Source organism: Chiloscyllium punctatum, chromosome 26 (genome assembly GCF_047496795.1).
Source record: "Chiloscyllium punctatum isolate Juve2018m chromosome 26, sChiPun1.3, whole genome shotgun sequence".
In the NCBI taxonomy this organism is placed as follows: domain Eukaryota; kingdom Metazoa; phylum Chordata; class Chondrichthyes; order Orectolobiformes; family Hemiscylliidae; genus Chiloscyllium; species Chiloscyllium punctatum.
The window spans coordinates 18,480,759-18,506,727 of NC_092764.1; the positions used below are offsets into that span (position 1 = coordinate 18,480,759).

Sequence of the window (25,969 nt, forward strand, 5' to 3'; positions counted from 1 at the left end):
CTATTAGCATCACTCTGCAGCACAAATCAGCTGTCCTGCCAACTGAGCTAAAATTTTATTCAAAGGAAGAGGTTGAGAATTTTCAATTCAAAGTTTAGAACAGTGCTTCCCAAGTTAGGAGTTGGGACCTCAAATGGGGTCTTCGGAACATACATAGGAATTAGCAATGGGAGTAGGCAATTCAACCCTTTGAGCCTGCTCCATCATTTAATATGATCATGGGTGATCTTATCCCAGTCTCAACCCCACTGGAGTCACGAGCTAATATTTGGGGGTCCTGAATTGTGGGGCAGCAATGTGTGCCATACGGATTTGATAGTTACTATACTCGCACTCTAACAGACCCGGCTCTCACAGCATTCCTCATCCACTCTCCCAGCTCTCACTGAAGGATCATGATAATGTTCAAGCTTTGGAATAGGATTCGCAATGAGGGGGTTGGGGGGGGAGGGGTAAAGGTTTGGAAGGCATGGATTTGGAGCATGAGTGTAAGCAGCTTGGAGACCACCGGACATGGAAAGGGGAAAGGATCAAGAGAAGAGAGGAAAGCTTGTTGGGTTTGTTGGCAGCAGATTCTTGCTCTGGAAGAGGTTAGAAAGGTAAGGCAGGAAGATGCCATGAAGAGACACGAGCATTAGGATTAGAACCTTAATTTGAGATTGTACGTATCTGCAAGTCATTACAGACCAGCAAAGGAAATAAATGGGCAGCACTTAGTGCACAACAGGTAGCAGGGATGAGGGTTGGGATTAAAGTCTGAAGTTGACCAGAGTATGGGAGTAGGTTTTTGGTTGTCGATGTGGGGGTGAAACCAGAAATGGAAATATGGAGTGGAAGTCTGAAGAGATACATTTTGGATGAAAGAATGCAAGGATACAATACAAAGTGAAGGGTACAATGCTAAGGAGGTTGCAGAAACAGATGGGACTGGAGGTATATGTATGGCAGAAGTAATTGGGGGTGACAGGCCAGTTTGAGAGAATGGTTAATAAAATGTACAGTATTCTTGGCTTTACTAATAGAGGCGTAGAGTACAAAAGAAAGGAAGTCATGTTCAACCTGCATAACACCTGTGGCCTCTTTGGAATTGAGTAATCTAAAGGCCCAGATTAATCTTCTGGTTGGTGACAGAGATTCAAATCCCACCAATTAATAAATAGGCAATATCAAGATAAATTGAGGCAATGACAATTCTGGTTGATTGTCATCTGGTTCATGACTGTCCCTTCTGCCTTTTTTATTGACATGGACATTGACATGGGCGGCACGGTGGCACAGTGGTTAGCACTGCTGCCGCACAGTGCCAGAGACCCGGGTTCAATTCCCGCCTCAGGCGACTGACTGTGTGGAGTTTGCACGTTCTCTCCGTGTCTGCGTGGGTTTCCTCCGGGAGCTCCGGTTTCCTCCCACAGTCCAAAGATGTGCAGGTCAGGTGAAATGGCCATCCTAAATTGCCCGTAGTGTAGGTAAGGGGTAAATGTAGGGGTATGGGTGGGTTGCGCTTCGGCGGGGCGGTGTGGACTTGTTGGGCCGAAGGGCCTGTTTCCACACTGTAAGTAATCTAATCTAATCTAATCTAATCTAAAAGTGACTGTGGTTTACTCTAAACGCTGGCCTTGACAGTACCAACCCAGCCCACGAAATGAATAAAGAAAAGGAGAATGTACTCAACTGAGGATCTGTCATTGATGCCAGAATTGAGGAAAAATGAGAAAGTATTAGAGAAACCGCAGAAAAGATTTACAAGCATGATCCCAAGATTGAGGAATTTGTGCAGTAGCTTGGAGAAGTTGGAACTGTGTTCCATGGAGAAGAGAAAGTTGAGAGGAAATTTGATAGAAGTATTTAAAATCAGAAGGAGTGTGAACAAGATAGATCGGGAGAAACTGTTCCCATTAGTGGAGGGCTTGAGAACAAGAGGGCACAGATGTAACGTAATTGGCAAAGGAAGCACGGCTGGAACAAGGAAAAGGCTTTTTCATGTGACAAGTGGTTAGACTCTGGAATGCTGCGCCTGAGAATGTGGTTGATGCATATTCAGACATGGCATTCAAAAGGTAATTTGATTATTAATTGGTAAGGAAGATTGTGCGGGAAAAAATAAGGGAGGGGCTCTATGTGCATTGCTTCTTCAGAGAGATAGCACAGATATGACAGAATGAATGACCTCTTACTGTGGTGTAACTGTTCTGTGATTCTGAACCTTGTAATAGTAGATTTGTGGGGTCAGAAGCTGAGCTTCAGGGCTAGTCTCAGATGCCAAATCTGTGAACACAACCTTTTGGCCTCATTCAGGAGACCTTGTGTGAACTGAATGCTTTCAGCTTCCTTTTACAATGTGAGATGAAGCTAATTTAGCCACAAAGTACATTATCTGGTTGGAAGTATTAAGGGTCTCAAGACCTATGTACCACTGTGGCATGTGGCCAACTCTATTAAGGGAATAAAAACCTTTCTCTTCCAACAGTCCGTGAATCTAATATGAAGTGTTATATCTCCTACAATGTCTGTCTGACTTGTTACCTTATGAATATACTCAATAAAAATTGATTTTTATTTTAAGGCAGATTCTATTTTCTGGGACTTTCACAGACCGAAAATGAATATGATGTTTCATAATGTGAAGCCACTTGCCTGGAACTGCATTACAACATACACAAGGGGGTTCATTGCCTTTGCACAGTCTGAAAATGAAAACCACAGACAGGTCATGTTCAAACTTTGGCATTTTCAGTGCAGGATGGCTACCTGCAAGAGTGTGCCATTATGTCCTTGCAACCAGTAAGTTATCATCTGCAATGATAAATATTGTCCTAATGTGCCCTGAAATCAGCTGAGAGTCTGTGCCAGGAGTCCAAAAACAAAAGTCTACTTTATTACCCTGAGAAGACACAAAGAATTGCACACCATGGGCCAATACGTCATGGGTAATTGCCCAGTTGACTTCTTTCACGTGTTATGGTTTCAAGCTTAAAAACTTGGTTTGTCTAGGTTTACGTGGATTTTGTTTTTCGATCAATATCCAGAATGCACAGAGCTATTGCAGCAGTTTTGCACCATTCCTTCTTGCATCCATGCCAATGACGCTAATGGACTCAGATCCTGAGACTGAGCTTCTCAAACCTGAAATATTAATAAGAACAGAAAGTGCAGGAGAAACTCAGCAGCTCTGGTAAAGTCTGTGGAAGGCGAAATGAAGTTAGCATTTTAAGTCCAATACAAGTCTTCCAGTGAATTTGGCTGTGCGCGTGTGAAGCATAAGTTCCACATTGTGGCCTGCCAACTTCCAGGAACGCAAGGTTTGACATTGCTTGGGTTCCTGCAGACTTGGTGCTGGTGGAGTAAATTAAAAAAAAATTAATTCATGAATCAAGTGTCACTGGCGGCACCACATTTATTGTCAGTCAGAATTGCCCTTAACAAGGTGGTGGTGAGCAACTCAGACTGCTGTGAGGATGGGTGTTCCAAGTCTTTGACCCAGTGAGAGTGAAGGAGCAATATAGTTCCAAAGTAGGATTCTGTGTGTCTTAGAGGGAGACTTTGCCCTGGAATGGTGTTCCCATGGGTTTACAGTCCTTGGTTTTATTGAAGGAGGCTTTATATGTTGAGAACTTCAGAAGTGGCACAGCGGTGATTTCACAAGGTGTACGTTATCGAGGAGATGCAGTGTATTAACATAAATTGTAAATGTGGAATAAGGGGACACGAGCGCAAACGTTGAAGACAATTTTAAGCCGGTTGACCTGAAATTTCTCTTCAGTCAAGAGAAACATAAGGACTGGAGCTTCAGGTAGAGATAAAAAACGTGAGAATCATTTTAAAAACAGTTCTAGGTTGAAAGAGGGACACTGTAATGGATGAATTATCTTGACTAGGCCTCACTCAGCCATGTCTGTCTTGAGAGCTGCAAAGGACATGATTCAGACCCGACCTGGAATTATTAGAAATGTAGTTACAGAGCCAACACTTTAAGTACAGGAAGAGGAAGCACGTTGAGAGGTAGGGGAGGGAGATTATAATCAGTCCATAACCATAAGGGTTTGTGGCAACACATCGGCCATCCTAGGTACAGCAGTCACACAACAAGCAGGATGTGGGTTTTTCTTTGCTCACGATTCAGTGCGCAGTGAATTGCTGGGGTTGGGGTGTGGCGAGATGGGGTTTGAATGTGACAAGTGGAACACAAGATGTTGTCCCAAGGGAAGGAGAAAAGGTTGCAAATCCTAAGGCCTTTTTATATGTGTGCATGCTCTCGGTGGAGGGGTAGGCAGCATTCTTGTCCAGAACACAGTTTAGTACAAACCTGGCAACCTGGTGTTTCCAGTAGGATATGTGGACTGACTTCCAGCATTCCAAGAGAAATTCATATAGAGATTGGATTTCCAACAGAGCCCAGCAAAGAATCTACTCTTTAAAAAGAAAATGCTGGCAAATTCAGAGATTATGAGAGGCCACTGATGTAAGAATGTAAGGTTGACTTTAATGGCTGTTCTATTTACAATTTACAAGGAGGCTAGGAAAACATCCTCCTGTAGCAAAGCCGTTGGGATTTAAAAGTAGAGACTGAGAAAAGTTGATTGTTTTGGTGAAGGTGGGGGTGGGGGTCACATAGAGTCACATAACATGGAAACAGATCCTTCAGTTCAACCAGTCCATGCCGACCATGTTTCCAACCCAAACCAGCCCCACCTTCCTGTGCTACACCCATATCCCTCCAAACCCTCCTATTCATGTACTTATTCAAATGTCTTTTAAATGTTATAACTGTACCTGCATCCACCACTTCCTCTCGCAGTTCGTTTCACATACAAACCACTCTCTGTGTAAAAAAAGAGTTGCCCCTTATGTCCTTAAGTCTTTCTGCTCTCACCTTAAAAATATGCCCCTTAGTCTTGTACTACCCTACCCAAGGGAAAGGACCCCTCCTACTCACCTTATCAATGCCCCTCATGATTTTATAAACCTCTGTAAGACCACCCCTCAATCTCCTATGCTCCAGTGAAAGAAATCCCAGCCTATCGAATGATTTATATCTAACATTTTGTCAGAAAGTAAGTGACTGCACATCCCTGTGGTGTTAATGGAAGTGTGTTTATACTAATAGGTTTATGACAGTTATCATAAACATGTAATCAAATGATGTGGGTGTTAGAATGAGAAGCCAGTTTAGTCTTGCTTCTAGAGAGATGCCGAGCAGTTCAGGAAAAATCATCTCAGCAAAGGAGTTTAGTTCTTCAAACTTCCAAACCAGGAAAGTTTGGTTAGAAATCTTTGGGTCCTTGGAACTTAAGCTTTCATGTTTTTGGGAGGTTTATGTCGCTACTTGGTAAGTGCTCACAGAATTGTCTCCAGGGTCCACAGCAAAGCAACTGAAAAGAATCAGTTCAGTCGATCATTGAAGAGTTAAGATAGGCAAATAATTTCTGGACTTGAGTCCCTGTAACAGATAGTGGCGGGAAATGGGTTGACTTTATCTTGCTGTGTAAGTTCATTATAACTATCTTTAATATACAGACAGCTAATTTTTCTTGTGAGTAAAACATCTGCTTTATTGTTTATGAAAATCTACAGTCTAATGTGCATATGGCTTAGTGACTAGATTCCTAGTTGACTAAATAAACAAAAGCAAATTATGATCTATCAAGCCAGGTTTTATTGTGGGATGTGCCATCCACTGGGATCAAAACAAAGTTAAATTGCATGTTGAAAAAAATGTTCCTTATTTTTGTTTGCCACGTAGGGTGCATTGTCAAGATTTTTTTAATGGACATGGGACATTTTAGAGTCTAGAGTGTGGTGCTGGAAAAGCACAGCAGGTCAGGCAGCATCTGAGGACCAGGAAAATGGGGCAAAAGCCCTTCGTCAGGAATGAGGTTGGAAGCCTCAGGGGTGGACAGATAAATGGGAAGATGGTGTTGGAGTTGTTGCAGTTGCAGGAGTGGTGTTTGAGGGCTGAGGTGTGGGAAGTGGATGAGATACGCTGGAGGGCATCTTCAACCTTGTGGGAGGGGAAATTATGGTTTTTATAGAAGGAGGCCATCTGGTGTGTTCTGTGGTGGAACTGGTCCTCCTGGGAGTAGATGCTCCCTCCACCCGCAAAATAGGACCAAATTCCCCTGGTCCTCACCTTCCACCCCACCAACCTCCATATACATCGAATCATCCTCCGCCATTTCCTCCACCTCCAAACGGACCCCACCACCAGGGATATATTTCTCTCCCCACACCTATCTGTTTACTATAAAGACTGTTCCTTCTGCGTCTACCTCATCAGGTTCATGCTCCCCCCCCCTCCCATGCAAACAACCCACCCTCCCCTCCTGGCACCGACCCCTGCCACCACAGGAACTGCAAATTCTGTGCCCACACCTCCCCCCTCACCTCCATCCAAGGCCCCAAAGGAGCCTTCCACATCCATCTAAGTTTCACCTGCACTTCCAGACATGTCATTTACTGTATCCATTGCTCCCGATGCGGTCTCCTCTACACTGGGGAAACAGGACACCTACTCACAGAGCACTTCAGAGAACATCTCCAGGACGCCCGCACGAACCAACTCCATCGCCCTGTGGCCGAACACTTCAACTCCCCCTCCAATCCGTTGAGGACATGCAGGTCCTAGGCCTCCTCCATCGCCGCTCCCTCACCACCTGACGCCTCGAGGAAGAAAGGCTCACCTTCCTTCTCTGGACCCTCCAAACCCATGGCATCAATGTGGGTTTCACCAGTTTCCTCTTCTCCCCTCCCCTCACCTTATCCCAGTTCCAACCTTCCAGCTCATGACCTGTCCTACCTGTCCATCTTCCTTCCCACTTATCCACTCCACCCTAATACCTTTAGCCCCACCTCCATCCACCTATTGCACTCTCAGCTACTTTTCCCCCTAGCCCTGCCCCGCTCCGCCCCGCCCCACCCTGCCCCCCCCACCCCCTCCCCCCCTCCCATTTATCTCTCCACCTCCGAGGCTTCCAGCCTCATTCTTGATGAAGGGCTTTTGCCCAAAACGTCGATTTTCCTGCTGTCTGACCTGCTGTGCTTTTCCAGCACCACACTCTCAACTCTAATTTCCAGCATCTGCAGTCCTCACTTTCGCCATGGGACATTTTAGAGTATTCGGTAGCAACGGCTTTTCTTGAAAATAATGGCCACCATTTCAGATTGTCCGTGGGGAGATAAGAATGCAGGCCACTGATATCCTGTTGAATCTACCTTCCCTAAGCTTAAAGGTAGACCCATTAACCAACAATAACTGTGATTACAATGGTGCCAACACAGGCTTAAGGACCTGCTGCTGCATAAACATTGGAGCTGCCTCACAGACGTTGACCTCCCAGTTTCCGACTTGAAATGATACCAAAATAAACAGCAGCTTAAGGCAGGTTATCCCTCGCCACCTGGTGCACAAAGTGTGCAAAGTTGAGGCAGAATCTCATCTAATTTCGCAGCTATTTCATTCGAGATATATGCATTAATGAACAGGTTACCTGCAGCACCCTGATGAACACCACTCCCACAATTTCCCAATAAATAGGTTCTTACTATGGTTAGGACATATCTATTGCCGTGCATTAGTGAAGCCATTTTAATTAATAGGCTGTGCAGCAACAGCAGGGAATTTTTAGTTTCCAAAGGCAGTTTATTAAAGGAAATAGAAGGCTGCTGTGAACTAGCAGTAATTATTTGACGAGGGCAGAGTGGTGGTAAGTCATTTGGCAAGGTTCCTCATGGGAGACTGGTTAGCAAAGGTTAGATCTCACAGAATACAGGGAGAACTGGCCGTTTGAATACAGAACTGGCTCAAAGGTGGTGGTGGAGGGTTGTTTTTCAGACTGGAGGCCTGTGACCAGTGGAGTGCCACAAGGATCGGTGCTGGGTCCTCTACTTTTCATCATTTATATGAATGATTTGGATGTCAGCATAAGAGGCATAGTTAGTAAGTTTGCAGATGAAACCAAAATTGGTGGTGTAGTGGACAATGAAGAAGCTTACCTCGGAGTACAGTGGGATCTTGATCAGATGGGCCAATTGTCTGAGGAGTGGCAGATGGAGTTTAATTTAGATGAATGTGAGATGCTGCATTTTGGAAAAGTAAATCTTAGCAGGACTTCCACACTTAATGGTAAGGTCCTAGGGAGTGTTGAAAATGTGTTGCTGGAAAAGAGCAGCAGGTCAGGCAGCATCCAAGGAACAGGAGAATTGACGTTTCGGGCATAAGCCCTTCTTCAGGAATTCTCCTGAAGAATTCTCCTGTTCCTTGGATGCTGCCTGACCTGCTGCGCTTTTCCAGCAACACATTTTTAGCTCTGATCTCCAGCATCTGCAGTCCTCACTTTCTCCTCCTGGGGAGTGTTGCTGAACAAAGAGACCTTGCAATGCTGGTTCATAGCTCCTTGAAAGTAGAGTCGCAAGTAGATAAGACAGTGAAGAGGTCATTTGGTATGCTTTCCTTTATTGGTCAGAGCATTGAGTACAGGAGGTGGGAGGTCATGTTGCGGCTGTACAGAACATTGGTTAGGCCACGTTTAGAATATTGTGTGCGATTCTGGTCTCCTTCTTATCGGAAGGATGTTGTGAAACTTGAAAGGATTAGAAAAGCTGTACAAGGATTGTTGTCAGGGTTGGAGGATTTGAGCTACAGGGAGAGGCCCAACAGGCTGGGGCTGTTTTCCCTGGAGTGTCGGAGGCTGAGGGGTGGCCTTATAGAGCTTTACAAGATTATGAGGGGCATGGATAGGATAAATAGACAAAGTCTTTTCCCTGAGTCCAGAACTGGAGGGCATAGATTTATGGTGAGCGGGGAAAGATATAAAAGGGACCCAAGGGGCAGCTTTTTCATGCAGAGGATGGTGTATGTGTGGAATGAGCTGTCAGAGGAAGTGGTGGAGGCTCGTACAATTACAGCATTTAAGAGGCATCTGGATGGGTATATGAATAGGAAGGGTTTAGAGGGATATGGGCCAAGTGCTGGCAAACGGGACTAGATTAGGTTAGGATAATTGGTCGGCATGGACGAGTTGGACCAAATGGTCTGTTTCCATGCTGTCTGTCTCTCTGACTCTATGACAATCGCGCAGTTGTTTGTTGTGGCAGAGAAAATGAATACAGTGCCCAATTCCACATACCATATGAGGAGCACAGATAATTGAGTTTTATATAATTGTGCTTTTGATGTGTTTAACAATTTTTTTTATGATTTAAATGTGTTGACACAATTTCGGCAAACTGAACAACTAAAGTCAGCTTTTGCACAGAATTTATCAGTTGCAATTTTTTAAAAAGGACTCAGGCAGCATGGAGGCAAAAGAGTTTTAATTTAGAAGGGTGTCATGTGGCCACATAGGCTTGGTGGGCCGAAGGACCTGTTCCTGTGTTGTACTGTTCTCTGTTCTTTGTTTTGTCGAGTGCACACATCCCAGCTCAATGGGCAAACACAGTGTAAACTGTTTCATTGAGCAGGCCAGAGGTCCCAGAGCTGTCCCTGATCTAAGAGCAAGCTTGTTACTTAGTTGGGATAGTGGTGCATGTGGTGTCAATGTTTCACTCAGATAGGAGTGGCTACTGTATAGTTTGTTATTATTACACTCATATATCTTACACTAATATTTAATATATATGTCAACGTGTCAGCTATGACTCGGTAGCAGAATTGAGACCAAAGTTCAAGCCATGCTCTATTAACAACCATTGCATGTCCTAAGGAATTGTTGCTTTTGCATAAAGTCCTGCACTTCTGGCTAGTGATGATGGTATAATGATAATGTCACTGGACTACAAGGCCAGTCTAGTGCTGTAGTAACATGGTTTCAAATCCCACTCCAACATTTGGTGGAATTTAAATTCAGTTAGTGAAATTGTGGCAATAATTGTGACCAGGAAGTTATCCAATGAACTTATCTGGTACTGCAGTACCCCATAAGGAAGGAAATCTGCCACTCTCACCTCTCCTGACCTATTTGTAAATTTTGACTTTGCACTATATCATTGTCCATTATAAGAGTGAGTAGACTTCAAAAGTACACTCAGTTCAACAAATACTATAGGAAAGATGCGCTGAAACTTAAATGGGTTCAGAAAAGATTTACAAAGATGTTGCCAGGGTTGGAGGGTTTGAGCTATAGGGAGCGGCTTAAAAGGCTGGGACTGCTTTCCTTGGAGCATTGGAGGCTGAGGAGCGACCTTATAAACTTAGAGAGGAAGAGATAGGTTGAGGTCACTGGTGTCACAGAATTAAAGTGAAAGGGAAGTGATTTTTGGTTACAGAGCAGCGGGCTAGGTCCAGAGTAGAGGTTAATAAGAGAATTTAGGTCAGCACTGACTTTTCCCCGGGGTAGGGGAGTCCAAAACTAGATGGCATAGGTTTAAGGTGAGAGGGGAAAGGTTTAAAGGGTCTTAAGGGACAACTTTTTCACGCAAAGGATGGTGCGTGTTTGGAATGAGCCTCCACCAGAGGAGGCTGGTGCAATTACAGCATTTAAAAGGCATCTGAATGGGTACATGAATAGGAAGGGTTTAGAGGGATATGGGCCAAATACTGGCAAATGGGACTAGATTAATTTAGGATATCTAGTAGGCATGGACAAGTTGGACTGAAGGATCTATTTCTGTACTGTACATGTCTGTGACTCTTAACTTCAGACCATACACTCTGTCCTTCATTTTGTCCTCCCTCTCACAAAAGTACCTGGCTTACTTGGTTGTGCTTTCAGCATTGCTGACCTACATTCTCTTATTAACATCTACTCTGGACCTAGCCCACTCCTCTGTAACCAAAAATCGCTTCCTTTCACTTTAATTCTGTGACACCAGTGACCTCTATTTTGCCTCACCCTCTCACCCTCCCTTGACCTCTCCCTTCTGTTCCACTTGCTCCTCATTTCTTTCCTAGTGTGTCAGCCAAAAATCCATTACTTTCCGACCTCTCTCTTCAGTTCCTAAGAGGAGTCACATCAGGCTCAGAATATTAACTTTGTTCTCCTCACCACAGATGTTGCTGAACCTGCTGAGTTTCTCCAGCACTTTCTGTTTTCATTTTGGAAGGACCTCATTGACTGCTGTGTGCTTTTTCTTGTGGGTAGGTGGTGGTGCTGAGGTTGTGATAGGTGCTACATAAGTACAAATTTTTTATTAACCTGAAAGAAAGACTTGCATTTAAATAACACCTACTTCAGAAACTGGTCCAAATTGCACTAACACTTCACCCTACCAGTGCTGCATTGGAAGAATGCTATACTTTTGCTAGACTTAACAGGATCAGTGGGTAAGAATGGGAGGTGGGGGGGAGCTTGATAGAGGTTATGTTATCTCTACCCCTTAACAGATAATCTTAACACTAAAAATAACCAGTCACCCACAAAAGGGTTTGCTTTGTGTGTGTGTGTGAGAGAGAGAGAGAAAGAAAGTGTTTCAAGTGACACAGGGCTTTTGAAACAGCAAACCTGCTATGTGGCTAATTGCAGGAATTGTGACGGGGTAGTTAATCTCTCGGTGGTGCCAACACACAGCACAGCCCAAATGGCATTGACAGCAGCTGAAAGGCAGTCCATTGCCACAATCTTAAGACTGGGACATAGTTCCCAGCCATGCAAAATAACAGGTCTCTTACCACCCTCGTCTTAAATCATTGTACTTGCAGAAGTTGCTTACCGATTTCCTGTACAAATAATGGCTTGTGGTACATTAGCTGAAGGTATTTGACTGATGTGCAAGATAAAGCAAGCCGGCAGTGCCATGCATGACATTTGCCTGTGTAACACAATCTTAACAGAATCCCTACGCTATTCCTGATGGCAACTGTTCTGCTGATTTGACTAATTGCAGCAAAGCCTTTTGTTGTAACACTCTGATTTATTTTATATATATATATATATTTAAAATGTCAATGTCAGTCTTTTTCTTTTGGGGAGGTGGTGGGGTTGGTCGATTTCCATTCTGGAACCTAGCAGCAGGGACGTGTGTGTGTGTGTGTGTTCAGACAGCCTGGCATTCTCTGAGGGGAATACACGCAGACAACCTTCCAAACAATGGGCCTCCAAAGTGTAGCAGCTGATAATAGGGACTGCTCGACCTCGGAGGTCACAGGCAAATAAATGGGCCAGATGCTTAGCACTTGTGTTTTCACGGCCCCGGAGCAGATAATTTCGCTCAATTCCGCCTTCCTACTTTTAAGCACCCCCCCCCCCCCACCCCCCCAAACCTACAATCTTGCAACAACTAAAAAAAAATCTTTCAGCAAGCCTGGAGCGCTGGCGCTAGTGTGTGAGGGAGATTAAGTGATTCCTTATCGCGTCTCTCTTGCTGTAGCTGCTGATACAGACTCAGACACCTAGTGAGGCTGTTAGTCGCTGCGTGCCTGGGGATCCAAGGTTCGAAACTGTGCAGCGACCTTTTACATTTTATTTAAAATTTTAAAAAGTTGAGGTTTTTGACAGAAATAGAGATGGGTGCTTTGCATGGGGGGGGGAAAAAAACACATAGACTAGGTATCAGCTCAAAACAAAAATCTTTGCCTGATGACCAAAACAGAGGATGTGGGTTTTATTTTCGCAATGCATTTGCTCATAGAGCTTTTTGATGTCAAAGTACTTTGGGCAGGAATGATGTATTCTTGTGGTCGTTTGTGTGTCTGCATTTTAACCCGAGTGGCTGCTATGTGAACAACCCTTCCTCTTAGGCTCATTAACTCATTGTTGTCAGCGTCCTCCCGCCTCTCTCTCTCTCTCTCTCTCTATCTATGTGTTTCGTTCTGTACAGTCTGATGAAAATAGTGTGATTTATCGGAAGGAACACCCCCCAGGTTGTGCCTCTGAATTAAGTGGGTCTGTTTGGAAGTGTTCAGAAGGGATTTTTTGAAAGTATGTTCGGTCTGAAAGTTTATTTATTTTGCAAAAATAAAAGTCAGCTGGAAGATTGAGGGGGTCACCCTTCTCGTGTCCCCCCTTACATTAACCTCTTCCTGGTTTGTCACTTGGAGGTAGTTATTTTCCACTGTTTAGTCCCTCCTCTCTCTCTCTCACCCACACACATTGCTCCGTCAGCCGGCTTCCCCGTGTTACTGCTCGTCTCTGAGTTGATGTTAAGGGAGGACAGGATGGGTGTTGAGCTGCAGCTTTGCTGCTAACTCTCCCTCTGGTTATCCGGCTAATTTAAACAGCGGACTTTCCTTCTGTGCGCGGCTCACAGGGTGGCGTATGCCCAGTCAGAGAAACATTTTTGGCGGAGTATCGTTTTATTCTCGACATCGGGAAGGAAGCGGAGGTTCTCTGAGCCCTGGACCGAGGGGTGCTGAACAGATGCCGCCGGCTTTTCTAACCTCACTCTTTCATTAAGAGTGACAAATCTGCTGTCATTCAAGCAGACTCGCCAATTTACAGCTAATGATTCCTGCATGAAGATTGATCGACGGCTGCGGTGTGTGTGTGTGGGAAGAGGAGGAGCGAATTTCTTCCCCTGTTTTTGTTGTGTGTGTGTTTGTTCCTGTGCTGTCTGTGCCCGAGGAGGTGAGCTGTGGAGCCCAGGGGCAGGAGGACGAGGAGAGCTCCAGAGTGTGTTGGACTAGCCCCGGAGGGCTGCCTGCGCCAGCTCTGACTCCTCTTCCCTCTCCCCTGAACCCCAGCGTCTGTGCTGCTGCTGCCCCTCCGACCTTGACATTCCGATGACTGAGTGGAACAGAAGCAGCGGATCCCCACAAGTCTCACCTGAAGCAAGAAAAAAAATGAATGTTTCCTCACGATCTTAACCACTGTGCCTTTGGCACTATCCCCTCAACCCTTATTCTTTTTTTCTTCTCATTTTTGTTTTGAAAGCAAGGGGATGGCAGCTGTTCAGGGGCTTCAGAGTGTTATTAGTGGTCAGTTGAGCACAATGTGGATCTGGGACTGACAGTCTGATTGCTGTACTCACTGACAAGAACACCTTGATCTCTGGACCTGTACAACTCATTCATGCTTGCTGCTCTCCTTTGGTCAGGAACAATGGCACTGTAAGTTAACACCATGTTTGGACTGAAGCCACCACTCTACTACCTCCCAGGTAAGACACGTCAACAGCTACCGCTCTTTGCCTATGCCTCTATTTCTAAGCACAGTTCCTTTATTTAATCACAATGTCAGCCTGTTACCATTCGCCAGCCGGAGGGTTTTTGCTTCCTCCAACCCTTTTGTTTCTGCCCCCACACTCCCCCCGCCCCCACCACCCGAATCCTCTCACACACACAATCTCTCTTTAAAAAAGCTTCTGTCTGTTTTATTTAGCAGTGCATTTTTCGTGCACTTGGGTAATCTGACTGTGTTTTTAAGTAGGCTGGGAGTTACCATCAGTGAATGCCCCCTCCGTGTGGCTTGGGGAATTCTGATTGTGGGTCCACAAACAAACTGTGGCCAATAGAGCTCCTTTTATTTTCCCTCAGTGGCGAATTAACTGGCTCGTGGGAAGAAATTCCGTAATGGTGTTGGTTTCACCTCACCGCAGATTCCCAAGCACCCATCTCTCACACTCTCTCCGTCCTTCTCTGTCTCTGTGGTCTGCCTTTACTCAACAACTACTCTTCCTTCTGTTGTTTAGATCGAGATGGCTCACGAGAGCCAGGGCAAATACAACTCCAGTTATACTGTCACCCTTCACTTTTATCCCAAGATTGCATTCTTGGCCAGCTTCTTTCCTCTTTTAGATAAAATTATTGGGATCACTTTCCAAATCTTTGCTGCCAGCAGCTTGCTTTTCATAGTAGTAATTTTGTTAATCCAACATCAGATAGAGAATGAGTTGGAATATCCTCAGACTATTTGAACTTAATGGCAAAATTACTGTTGTTACCTTTATCCCTCACATCGCTACTCACTCAGGCTAATTATCTGATATGCACCCCAAAACTTTGTTTCAAACCTCATCCCTTGTCTAAAATAGCACTTACACAACATTTCAACTACTTTACCCCATCTCAGTTCTACTGATGTTTGAGCTCTCTCATCCATGTTCACTATTTTTGCGCACTCAATTTCTTTAGTTCGCAATGTTCTGGATTTCCATTAGTCTGTCAGCTGGAACCTTTACTTTGTCAACCATCAATGACTCCCAGTCCTCAGCAAATTGAAAATCTCTGTCTCAGTAAAAAGTCTGTCCTATTCCTTGCCTTCTGTAACCTCCCCATGATTTCAGCTGTCTCACATCCTTTCATTCTCTGACTCCAGTATCCTCCTTCCCACTGCTCCATGCTAACCTTTAAATAGATACTAGTGGTGCCAGCGATGGAAGAATTATTTGGTAATCTTTACTCCTTTCAAAGCCTCCCACTAAACTAAAGTATAACGCACACCAAATGATTTATTCTACTATCAAAGCAAAGCAGGTTAAAATTTGCGAAAAGATGCGTTCAAGTGTATCCAACTAAGATTGATTTTTAACATGAATGTACATACCATAGTGAGTATTCTTCCCTCATTATTATTAGTCATAATAAATACAAATGAAGTTTAAGATGAACGTGACCTTTGGAAAAAAATGAATAAACAGTTAACAAATGAAGTAGGCAAAAGTGAGGACTGCAGATGCTGGAGATCAGAGTCTAGATTAGAGTGGTGCTGGAAAAGCACAGCAGGTCAGGCAACATCCGAAGAGCAGGAAAATCGACGTTTCGGGCAAAAGCATTTCCTTATGAAGAGCTTTTGCCAAAAATGTCGATTTTCCTGCTCCTCGGATGCTGCCTAACCTGTTGTGCTTTTCCAGCATCACTCTTAAGCTAGTCAACAAATGAAGTTCACTAAGATTTTGGATTTTGACAGCTGGCAGGGATATGTCCTCTTGCAAGAGAATCTAGAACTGGGGTTACTGTTTAGGAGGTCAGCTGTTTAAAACTGAGATGAGAACCTTTTTCTCAGAGAGTTGAGAGGTTTTGGAACGCTGTTTTTCAAAAGGCAGTGGAAGCATATTTTGAAGGCAACGGTGGATAGATTCTTGGTATGCAAGGGGGTGAAGGGTTACCAGGAAACCTAACTGTGGAGGAATCAGAACAGCCATGATCTGATTGAATGGTGGATCAAGATTGAAAGGCTGTTATGGCCCCAACCTACTCCTATCTAGTATATCTGTATCTCAGAAAATTGTTTTGTGGTGCAATGGTAATGCCCCTACTTCTGAACCAGGAGACCCAGGTTCAAGTCCCACCTGTTCCAGAGGTGCACACCAACATTTCCGAACAGTTTGATTAAAAAATATCGAAGAAAATTGTGAGGTGGACTCACCCTTCATTCCCATCATGGTGTTCATGTTTCTTTTTTGCAAGTATTTATTGTCTCTTGGTTTGATCTCCACTAAATCAAAGTATTGGTGTGTGTCTATTTATTTTGATGGGTGATTTTGTCGAGTATTAACTGCACTTCATCTTGTCATCTTCACCTGTAACTTGCACAGTGAGCCATTTCTTGGTTTTGAAATGATCATTTGACAGGTAGCAAGTAGGGAACGGTGAGGGAGTGGTGAGAAGCTAGTTCGTGTGAATCAGGCTCTTAATGCTCTACAAAAGTAAAATATCATGGATGCTGGAAATCTAAAATAAAGATATTCTAAAGAAGTTGCATCAGACTCCAAACGTTAATTCTGTGTCTTCCTCTTTCTCTCCTCCGTCTCTCCCACCATCCCCCTTCTTCTCCCCCTTCTCTCCCCAACTCTTTCCATCCCTCTCTCCCCATCTCTCTCTCTCCTGTCTCCTTTCTCTCCTCTCTCTCTCCCTCCTCTCACTCTCCTCTTTCTCTCTTTCTCCTCCTCTTTCTCTCTCTCTCCTCTTTCTCTCTCTCCTCTCTCTCTCCTCTCTCTCCTCTCTCTTCCCCTTGATTCTCTCCCCCCCTCCCCCCACGCTCTCTCTTCCCCTCCCACTCTCTCTCTCAACCCCAACCCCACCCCACTCCTCTCACCACTGCTGCTGGACTGGTTGACTTGCTGCAACAGTTTCTTATTTCTTATTTCTTACTGTCTTTTAAGATTCTCCTTTCTTGACCTAGGTAAAGAATGGCGTGTGATAGCTAAATAACATATTCATTGCCAAAGAATGACCACTTACATTAAGAAAAAAAGTATTTTTCAGTCTTTCAACACAAAGTAATTGGAAAGTCTAGGAATGATGCATTTGTTTTAAGCATGAAATCTGTGATATCTCATTCTGCACAGTCAGTGCAATGTGATGATGAGAGTGCTATTAGTAATCAGCAAAGAAAATAAATTGTCAATTAATAAAACCTTGGTGAGCCTAACTAAAATTGTGATCCGAATCCCTTGGTAATACACACCAGGAATTGCAGCTGCAATTTGAAAGACACGCCGGATTATAAGTCTATTATCATCCTTTCTCCATCCCTTCCTCTGGCCCCTTCCCCACATGCCCAGCCATACATCTTCATGGTCACTCAAATTTTGGAATATTTTTAAAAGAGGTAATACTTAACTCATTTAGTTTCTCCCTCCCCTCTTTCTGTTTCTTGATTCAAAGTTTCTTGATTATTTCAGTGCTTGAGCATAAATTTAAAGATCTTATCTGCGTTTTGAGACCTGCAGCCAGTAATATTCTCCTGTCATTGCTTCAGGAAGAGACACGTTGATGTTCGGATATGAATGAAATCATTTTGTTGAGGGACTTTCTACTAAGAGTGTTGAAACATGATATACTTCAGTAATTATTAAAAACCAATCTTCCCAAGTTAACAGCACTTAGCAAGTCTGCACTTCTAAATATCTTCAAAGCTTTTCCTTTCAAATAGAAAGGGGCATCATTTATTTAAAGCATTGATAACATGAGAGCAACCAATGCCAACATCTCTGTTTTAGTAGCAGCAATGCTTAAAAATGGCAGAGTTAAGAAAGCCAGTCAATAACCTTGTAAAATCATAAAGTACAACATTCACACTGAATACTGACTATCCTTCCAGTGTGTAACTGTTGTTTTGCAAAGAACTCTGGATTCAAAGAAAATTGTTTCGTAAATCTGGTTTCATTGCAGTTCAGACAGTCAGTATACTGAGTAATACTATGAAGGAAAGACTCCTCTGATTAGAATTCATTTTCAATCCCTTGACAACCTTCAATATATTCTCAAAGGTAGTAGCAAAGGGCAGTACGGTGGCTCAGTTGTTAGCACTGCTGCCTCACAGCGCCAGGGTCCCGGGTACAGTTCCACCCTCGGATGACTGTCTGCGTGGAGTTTGCACATTTTCCCTGTGTCTGTGTGAGTTTCCTCTGGGTCTCCGGTTTCCTCCCACTGTCCAAAGATGTGCAGGTCAGGTGAATTTGCCATGCTAAATTGCCCGTGTGTAGGTTAGATGCATTAGTTAGGGATAAATATAAAGCAGGGAAATGGATCTGGGTGGGTTACTCTTTGGAGTGGCCTTGTTGAGCTAAAGAGCCTGTTTCCACACTGTAGGAATTTGAATTCTAAAGCTAAAGAGCTGTAGACTTGGCAAGGTTCAAATCCTTCCCAGTTTCCATTAGAATTATCTCTCCTTTATGCAACCTGGAAGTTAATTTTTGTCCTCATTGTCTGGGAATACATGAATTATATTCAGGATTTTCTGGAGCATAGTTCTTGATGTGTTATGTATGCTGTTCTTACACTGGTTCCTTGCAAAGCTTAAAAATGTATCGAAGCCAGAAATGGACAAAACAAAATTTCCATAAAACTTTGACTAGTTTCTGCCCTTCAGTTGTGGGCTATAAATACTTGAAGAGTTTCCCCACTCCAATGAGCTGGATGTTCCAGAAAGTCTCTGAGCCAGAAGTCTGTGCCTCTCTCTGCACTGAGACAGCAGTAAGGAGGGTCAAGTTGACTTCAGACTGTGAGTTTCTCCACTTCTCAATATCCAATGACCATTCTATGCCTGTTCAAATGTGGACATTCAGGGGGTAGGGCTTTGCACCCACTTCTCCAGCACGATGACTAAAGGCCATGCTTGCATTTGTGGATTAGACTGACCCAGGACAAATGGCCATCTTGACAAAGTGCAGCACCAGCCTGCGACAGGTGTTAACTCTCCAACAGGAAGACAATAGTCAGCCTTGAGGTAAAGGGTCAGGGTGGAAATAGGCAGGCCAAAGGTCGAATATGTGCCTTAGAGAAAAAGAGAAGTTGCTGGTGTGCCACTAAATATTATTTGATCTTTGTATACATACATATTGACAAAAGCAGCTCAGTTCTGTACAGTAACATATGAACAAACAAACTTAGGTGTTTGACTCTCCAACAAGCAAATGAAGTAGTTCTGACTTGTACAAGATTACAGTTATTATTATACTGAGGCTTTGGGAGGGTCCGATAACTGAACGGACCCCCATTTAACTTCAGCAGAAACGAAAAGATAATTTTATGAAATAAGTATATTTTTGGAATTAAAATAAAACTGAGTACCATTTGATTCCAGGTTTGAGTTTCTACTCGGTCACGTTAGCAAGTTGAAGCAATGTGCTGGAGAAACCTGGCAGGGTTTGTGGAGAGACAGAAATAAAGTTAATATTTCGAGTCCAATATGAATTGGAATTTTTCACCAATCTCAGCTGAAGTGAGCTGTGCGTACATTCAGCACCCACGCAAAAGGGAGGAAAAAAACCCACATGCCAGGCAACTGGTCTGCGTCTTTAAGGCAACAGTTTAACAATCCTTGATCATTTTTACCTCTTCACAACCAGCGATTCAGGAATTCAGCAAGAGGGTCCTGCATGGAGGGGTGAAATACTGTTATACAGAGACCACCTCTGCAAATCCTGTAAAATGACCAAACGCTAAAATCATGACATGTCTTCAATGTTTTTATTTGGCTTTGAAAGTTTTTGGGTGATTTTTATCTTCCTAAAGAATGCAATTTCTCAGTAGAGAAAGTAAATGCTGAACAATTTCAGGATCTTCTATTGTCTACTGAACTGAAGAAAATAGTTTAGTAATTCAGATACAGGTGGGTGATTCACACTAGTCTTGGCTTGTTGCTGTAAATGCGTCAAGTCTGGATTATGAAGAAAACCCAGTAGCTCTGAAAGACAGTGATTTTTTTTCAACCAATATTTAACAGCTATATTTTACTGAGAAACCCAGGGAGCTCTTGTGGGTTCATTAGTCATCTGATGTGTTGCTGAGCTCCTCAGCCAAGTTGGGGTTTCGAGTCAGTGTGTGCTGAGTTCGCTGTGCTCAGCTGGGTTAGAGGTGAAGGAGCTGCAGTTGACTTCAAAGATCCCATTTCTGTTCGCAGGGCAGCGATGCCTGCTCCTACCTGCACCTGTATGACCATCAATGCTGGCGAGATTGAGGAGATGTGTGAGTTCCCCCTCCCCCTCAAAGCAGCTGCACTCTGTTATAAAGTCCAAAGTAGTGGAGGCACAAATTGATATGAATGCATCTGCCCACGCCATGACTAAATCTGCATTTCCCTTCTGTCGCATCTCTTGTCGGTGCTGAAACTATGCTCGGTTGCTGTGTTTCAACCTCCCTGGCCACCATCCCTATAATTCCAGGCACATCGCTGCTGCCTTCCTATTGTTGTTGCGCAGTTAAGGTGGGACATCCAAGTGGCTGCTTGCTGCAAATGTTAAAGGTGCAAACTCCATCTGGCAGCACTGGCAAAGCGAGCAATGGGCCACTACCAGATCATGAGACAAACCGCTGATGGGCTGGCCACCTCAAAATAGCCCTTTGACTGACACAGTCTCCATGATGAGGTCACTCTGCTGTCTTTCGGAAGGTTGGACAGCTCTACTCGAGGTCAGCTTTCAACCTTTTATATCTGTAACCACTTCAGATGTGGCAGGGAGGGATAAAACATGGAGCCATCCAGTTAACTTCTGGTTGCATTTATTTTATTGCACAAAGGCAAGATGTTTGGCCTGCTTTCTGTCGCAGTATCCCAGGGATCTTGTGGGGGTGTTGTTCATTCTCCCTGGAGGTTTGTATCTGCTGCACAGTCTTGCACCTCACTAAAGCTGCTTTTGAGATGCCACAGCTCTGGCTGCAGCACACTGTGTCTGTCTCTCTTTGTCTATTAGGCAAACGGCAGGAAACATTCTATCTGCGTGGTGACTTTGTTTTCTATCTTACTCGCCCCTGGTAGCCATCTTTTAGATGCAGGCACTCAACAGAATTTCTGAGGAGTTGCTTAAATAGGGCAATTGCACAGAAACACCATGGAATCTCTTCCGATCATAGGCAAATTGAAAAAAAAGATATAGAGAAAGGATGTTAGCCTGTGGATTCCCACCCTCAGGGAATACAGCCCCTTCAGCCTACCTCTGTTACATTTATATGGAAGAAGATTTTAGTTGCAATGTGACTTTAAGTGTCTTGAAGGGTGGCAATATCACAGTTTCCTGATGTGTGCTACTTTTATTTTGTCTTTAATTCTAACTTGCTCTGTAAATACTAAGGTCCCTGGAGGTTGCGAAAGATCTGTTTATAGCACACTTGTCACATTTGGTGAATAAAATCTGAATACCAAGTTTCGATTGGAGCATCAACTTGACGTGTAGGTAACTTGATGGGAATACCGATTTAAATGTAATAATTGCTCTGCGTGCGTGCGTACACACACGCACGCACGCACACACACAATCCCTGACCTAAACAAGAGTCCATATATGTTTGTGTATACACCCCAGTGGAAAGCTGTGCCACAGACACCAGAATAGACTGACTATATTGGGTTAATCACAGCGTCATGCCTATGATGCTATTGATGGCGACCATAGCAGCTGTGCAGAACACAAATGTCACTATTCATGGCCACAAGAAAGACATTAACCCAAATTGAAAGGCTGCTGTTTGATATGGTTCTGCAATTCAGCAACATTTGCCAAACAATCCTGAGTGTGACAGTTGCTGATGGTGAAAAGAGTATGTCCAAGCCTTGTGCTTTTTCTTAAATTATCCAGGAGATTGGAGTTTCTAATGCTTTCTCCAAGTAACGCCACCCCATTCTTTCTCCAAACCAGTTGTAAACAAACTGTAAACCAATTAAGCACCAATTGTTGGCTAGTGCACCAGGAAAATGGTGCACTGCTGCCTCACAACACCAGTGACCCAGGTTCGAGTCCATCCTTGGGCAATTGTCTGTGTGGAGTTTGCACATTGTCCCCGTATCTGCATGGGTTTCCTCCCACAGTCTAAAGATGTGCAGGATTGGCCAGGCTAAATTGCCCATCGTGTCCAGGGATGTGCAGGCTAGGTGGATTAGCCATGAGAAATGAAGGGCAGGGATAGGGTGAGATGCTCTTCAGAGGATTGGTGTGAATTCGATGGGCTGAATGGCCTGCTTTCACACTGTAGATATTCTGAGATTCTCCTGTAATATAAATTGTTGTGATTGTTTGCAATTTGGCAAACAATCTTATATATCTTAATGAATGCAAGATGAAAAGCTTTGGTGCATCGGGTGGCACGGTGACTCAGTGGTTAGCACTGCTGCCTCACAATGCCGGGGACCCGGGTTCAATTCCCGCCTCTGGCAACTGTCTGTGTGGAGTTTGCACATTCTCCCCTGTCTGCGTGGGTTTCCTCCGGGTGCTCCAGTTTCCTCCTACAGTCCAAAGATGTGCAGGTTAGGTGAATTGGCCATGCTAAATTGCCCATAGTGCTGGGTGTAGGGGAATGCGTCTGGATGGGTTGCTCTTCAGAGGTTCGGTGTGGACTTGTTGGGCCAAAGGACCTGTTTCCACACAGTAGGGAAACTAATCTAATCTCTATCTTTTAAGTTACATTCAAGTTCTGACAGACATTATGTACAAGAGAAAGGTACCTGTAACCAGGGATTCAGTATTAGACTCACAGTTTAATAACTTCATGGTCCAAATAACCACCCTATCCCATGAACATCTAGATGTCATGTTTAGCACCATTTGTGGCTTTTCGTACTGAAGCCAATATCTAGGCTTGGGCTCACAAGTGACAACTAACATTTGTACTACACAAATGCCATGCAGTGACCACCTCCAATAAGAGACAATCTAACCACTACCTCTTGATATTCAATGGTGTCACCATCACTGAATCCCCCATTATCAACATCCTGGGCATTATCATTGACCAGAAACTCAACTGGACTTGCCACAATGGCTACATGAGCAGGTCAGAGGCTGGCAACATTGAAGCAAGTAACTCACCACCTGACTCCCCAAAGCCTGTCCATCATCTACAAGTCAGGAGTGTGATGGAACACTCCCTACTTGCCTGGATGGATGTAGCTTCAACTACATTCAAGAAACTTGACACCATCCAGGCCAAAGCAACCGACTTGATTGGCCCTATACACTCAAGCATCCATTCCCTCCACCGCTGACAGTCAGTAGCAGCACTTATGTACTACTTGCGAGATGCACTGCAGAAATTCACCAAAGATCCTTAGACAACACTTTCCCAACCTAGAAAGACAAGGAAGACAAGGAACATCACCACCTTCAAGTTTCCGTCCAAGGCACTCACCATCCTGACTTGGAAATATTTTGCCATTCCTTCACTGTCACTGAGTCAAAATCCAGAATTCATTCCCAAAGGGTTTTGAACTGCTGCACAAAACTGGACTGCAACAGTTCAAAAAGGTAGCTCACCACTGCCTTCGCAGGGGCAACTAGGGATGGGTAATAAACACTGGCCCGACCAGTGATGCCCACATCCCACCAGTGAATAAAACAAAAATATCTTTCACTTGCCTTGTGAAAATATTGTTGCTAATACTTCCTTTCAATTACTTATTACGATGAATATTTTCAGGTGCATTGAGTGTCATCCTATCAGTGTATAAGTTGGGGAAAAGGCAGAAAAGGATTGTTGAAGGTTTCAGATCAGCCATGATCTCATTAAATGTTGGAACAGACTGGATGGACAGAATGGCCCAAGTCTGTCCTACATTTTATTGTCTGAGTGATGCACATGTGCCTGTCATCTGCTGGTTCCCAATTAATGCACCATTTTTCTCTACTCTGTGATTAATACAAAAATAATTGCTAAATTTGTTCATTGCTGCGCAGTGCAATTGTCTCTGCAACTAGGAATAAGCTCCTCGACCAGTTGTAGCTTGTAATCCTATGTATGATAAAGGCAGGATGCAAAGGTGCACCTGTTTGTGGAGTGAGATTGTACCTTGTTTGCCCTTGTCCAGCTCGCTCTTGAAAAGCAGTTAATTGGACAGGGTAGTCGCAGCTGAACTGCTAAACCGTGAAACCTGTTGTGGAAGAAAACAGGAAGGAAACAAAACCTGGGCAGAAAGATACTCTGAAGGAGGATTGATAGGCCCTGGTTAATGAGCAATGCCTCTCATTGGAGGGGAGTATCGTAGCTGTGGAACCTGTAGCTACAATTTGCTCAGTTGACAGTATCTCGCTTGTGTATGATATATAAAATTGCGCAGTCTCCTCAAAAAGGTCAAGGTTTAGAATAGTCCCAGCACTATTTGCAGGACTAGTTGGACCATAATTTTAATCAGAGGAATAAAATCTTCATCACAAATTAGCACGGTGCAACTTCTGGTGCTAAGAGTGAATTCTATCTTTCATCCTGTGTTTCGAGAAAAGAATCAAAGTACAACATGGAATAGGGTGGGTCTCCTTCAAAGGCAAAGATTGGACGTCTCAGGTAGGAAAAGGTTAATATGTTGAGGTAACCTTGTAGGGCAGGACTACAGACGGAAGGGTGGGACTCCTGAGTTATTTGCCCAACATCTGTGAAGCAGGCAGGCTGACCAGATGTTTGCTGTCCCTTCTCTGGGCTTTATAGCATCTGTCAACGGACAGGGCTAAATGCCATTGTAATCAATTTTTACACTTTACTGCTGTGTAATGACACTGATAACAGCAGCAACATATGTCCCTTAAACTGATAAGTACAGTCAGCCCAAAGTGTTTATTAGTCTCTCACACTGTGTGCTGCCTAGAAAGCTTTGACAAGGAATTGCTACTTACTGCACTTTAAACATTTATGGTACTATGTTGTTTTGCTACCCTGATGCTTTTTACGAACTAGTGGTATGTGCGTATTAAAACTTTTATGAGCAGATCAACACACTCTACACGCAAAGGCACATAATCTGCTTTATACGTGCTCAATGGAATTGGTTGATTTGACTTCAGTTTGAGAGAGAACTTTGCCTGCTCTGTTCTATCCGCGTGCTCTGTAGAATGCTAATGTGATGTGCCTTTTTGTGTTCTGCGTTGATGTTCTTTATACCTGACCACATAGTGTGAGGGGATTGAAAATAAAGGCTGTGTTTGACCATGTATTTGCTCTCCTCAAATCGATTCGTCATGAGTTTGAGATGATTTGAAATACATCTGTGAATAATTTTAGCAAGTAACTTTTTCCTTTTCAGGGATTATGGGGATAGAATTGCCTGTCCAGGTTACTGTCGGCATTAATGGCCAAAGTGGATTCTGAAGGTGTAGCTCCATTTTATTCCAAGGTTATTGATTGACAATAATGGCTGTCAGTGACCAATTCACTTAGTGTTTTGGGTTCTTTGTCAGAAAGTGGGACTTAATGGTATTCAGATTTCTTTCAGGTCAGGTGACCTTTAAAGGAACATACCTACAAAGTGGAGAATACTATCTTACTGCATTTGTCTCCCAACATTAACTGCATGCACTGGCCTATGTGTTCTCTCATAGTTGAGGGGGATAGTATGGGTCAAGAGTTTAAAAAGTGAGTGAGACAATCAGAAGAAGAGTTCCTTATCATTTCAGTTCCTTTGCGTTAGTGCACTGGCTGAGTTGAACTTAGCTGTAACAATGAAGATCAGTAATGTTAAATGGTCATAGTTTCCTGTTATTAAAGCCTTCATCCCCCATCCCTCTATGTTTTCATCTCCTCTTCTGAATGAACTGACTCCTGCCAACTACAATTGTCCAATTGACCCCTCTTCCTGTATGAGTGTCTCTGGGTAATAAACATGTAAAAGATATTATAGGAAAGCTCAATGTTGACCATACATAAAATCTTCACATCTCAGCAGGAATTGCAAAGCTG

The 25,969-nt window shown here is 43.8% G+C and overlaps 1 protein-coding gene across 12 annotated transcripts in view; it reads left to right on the forward strand.

The window, feature by feature from the left end:
• gse1b (Gse1 coiled-coil protein b) overlaps positions 1-25,969 on the forward strand; it is a 627,491-nt gene that overhangs the window by 464,081 nt on the left and 137,441 nt on the right. Inside the window, exon 1 of one of the 12 annotated variants that reach the window (XM_072595898.1) lies at positions 13,055-14,028. The exons of the other annotated variants lie outside the window; for them this stretch is intronic. Coding sequence (XP_072451999.1) covers positions 13,992-14,028 — 37 coding nt within the window. The 5' untranslated portion in view covers positions 13,055-13,991. Of the gene's footprint in view, positions 1-13,054; positions 14,029-25,969 lie in introns of those variants that run through there. 12 annotated transcript variants of the gene reach the window in all.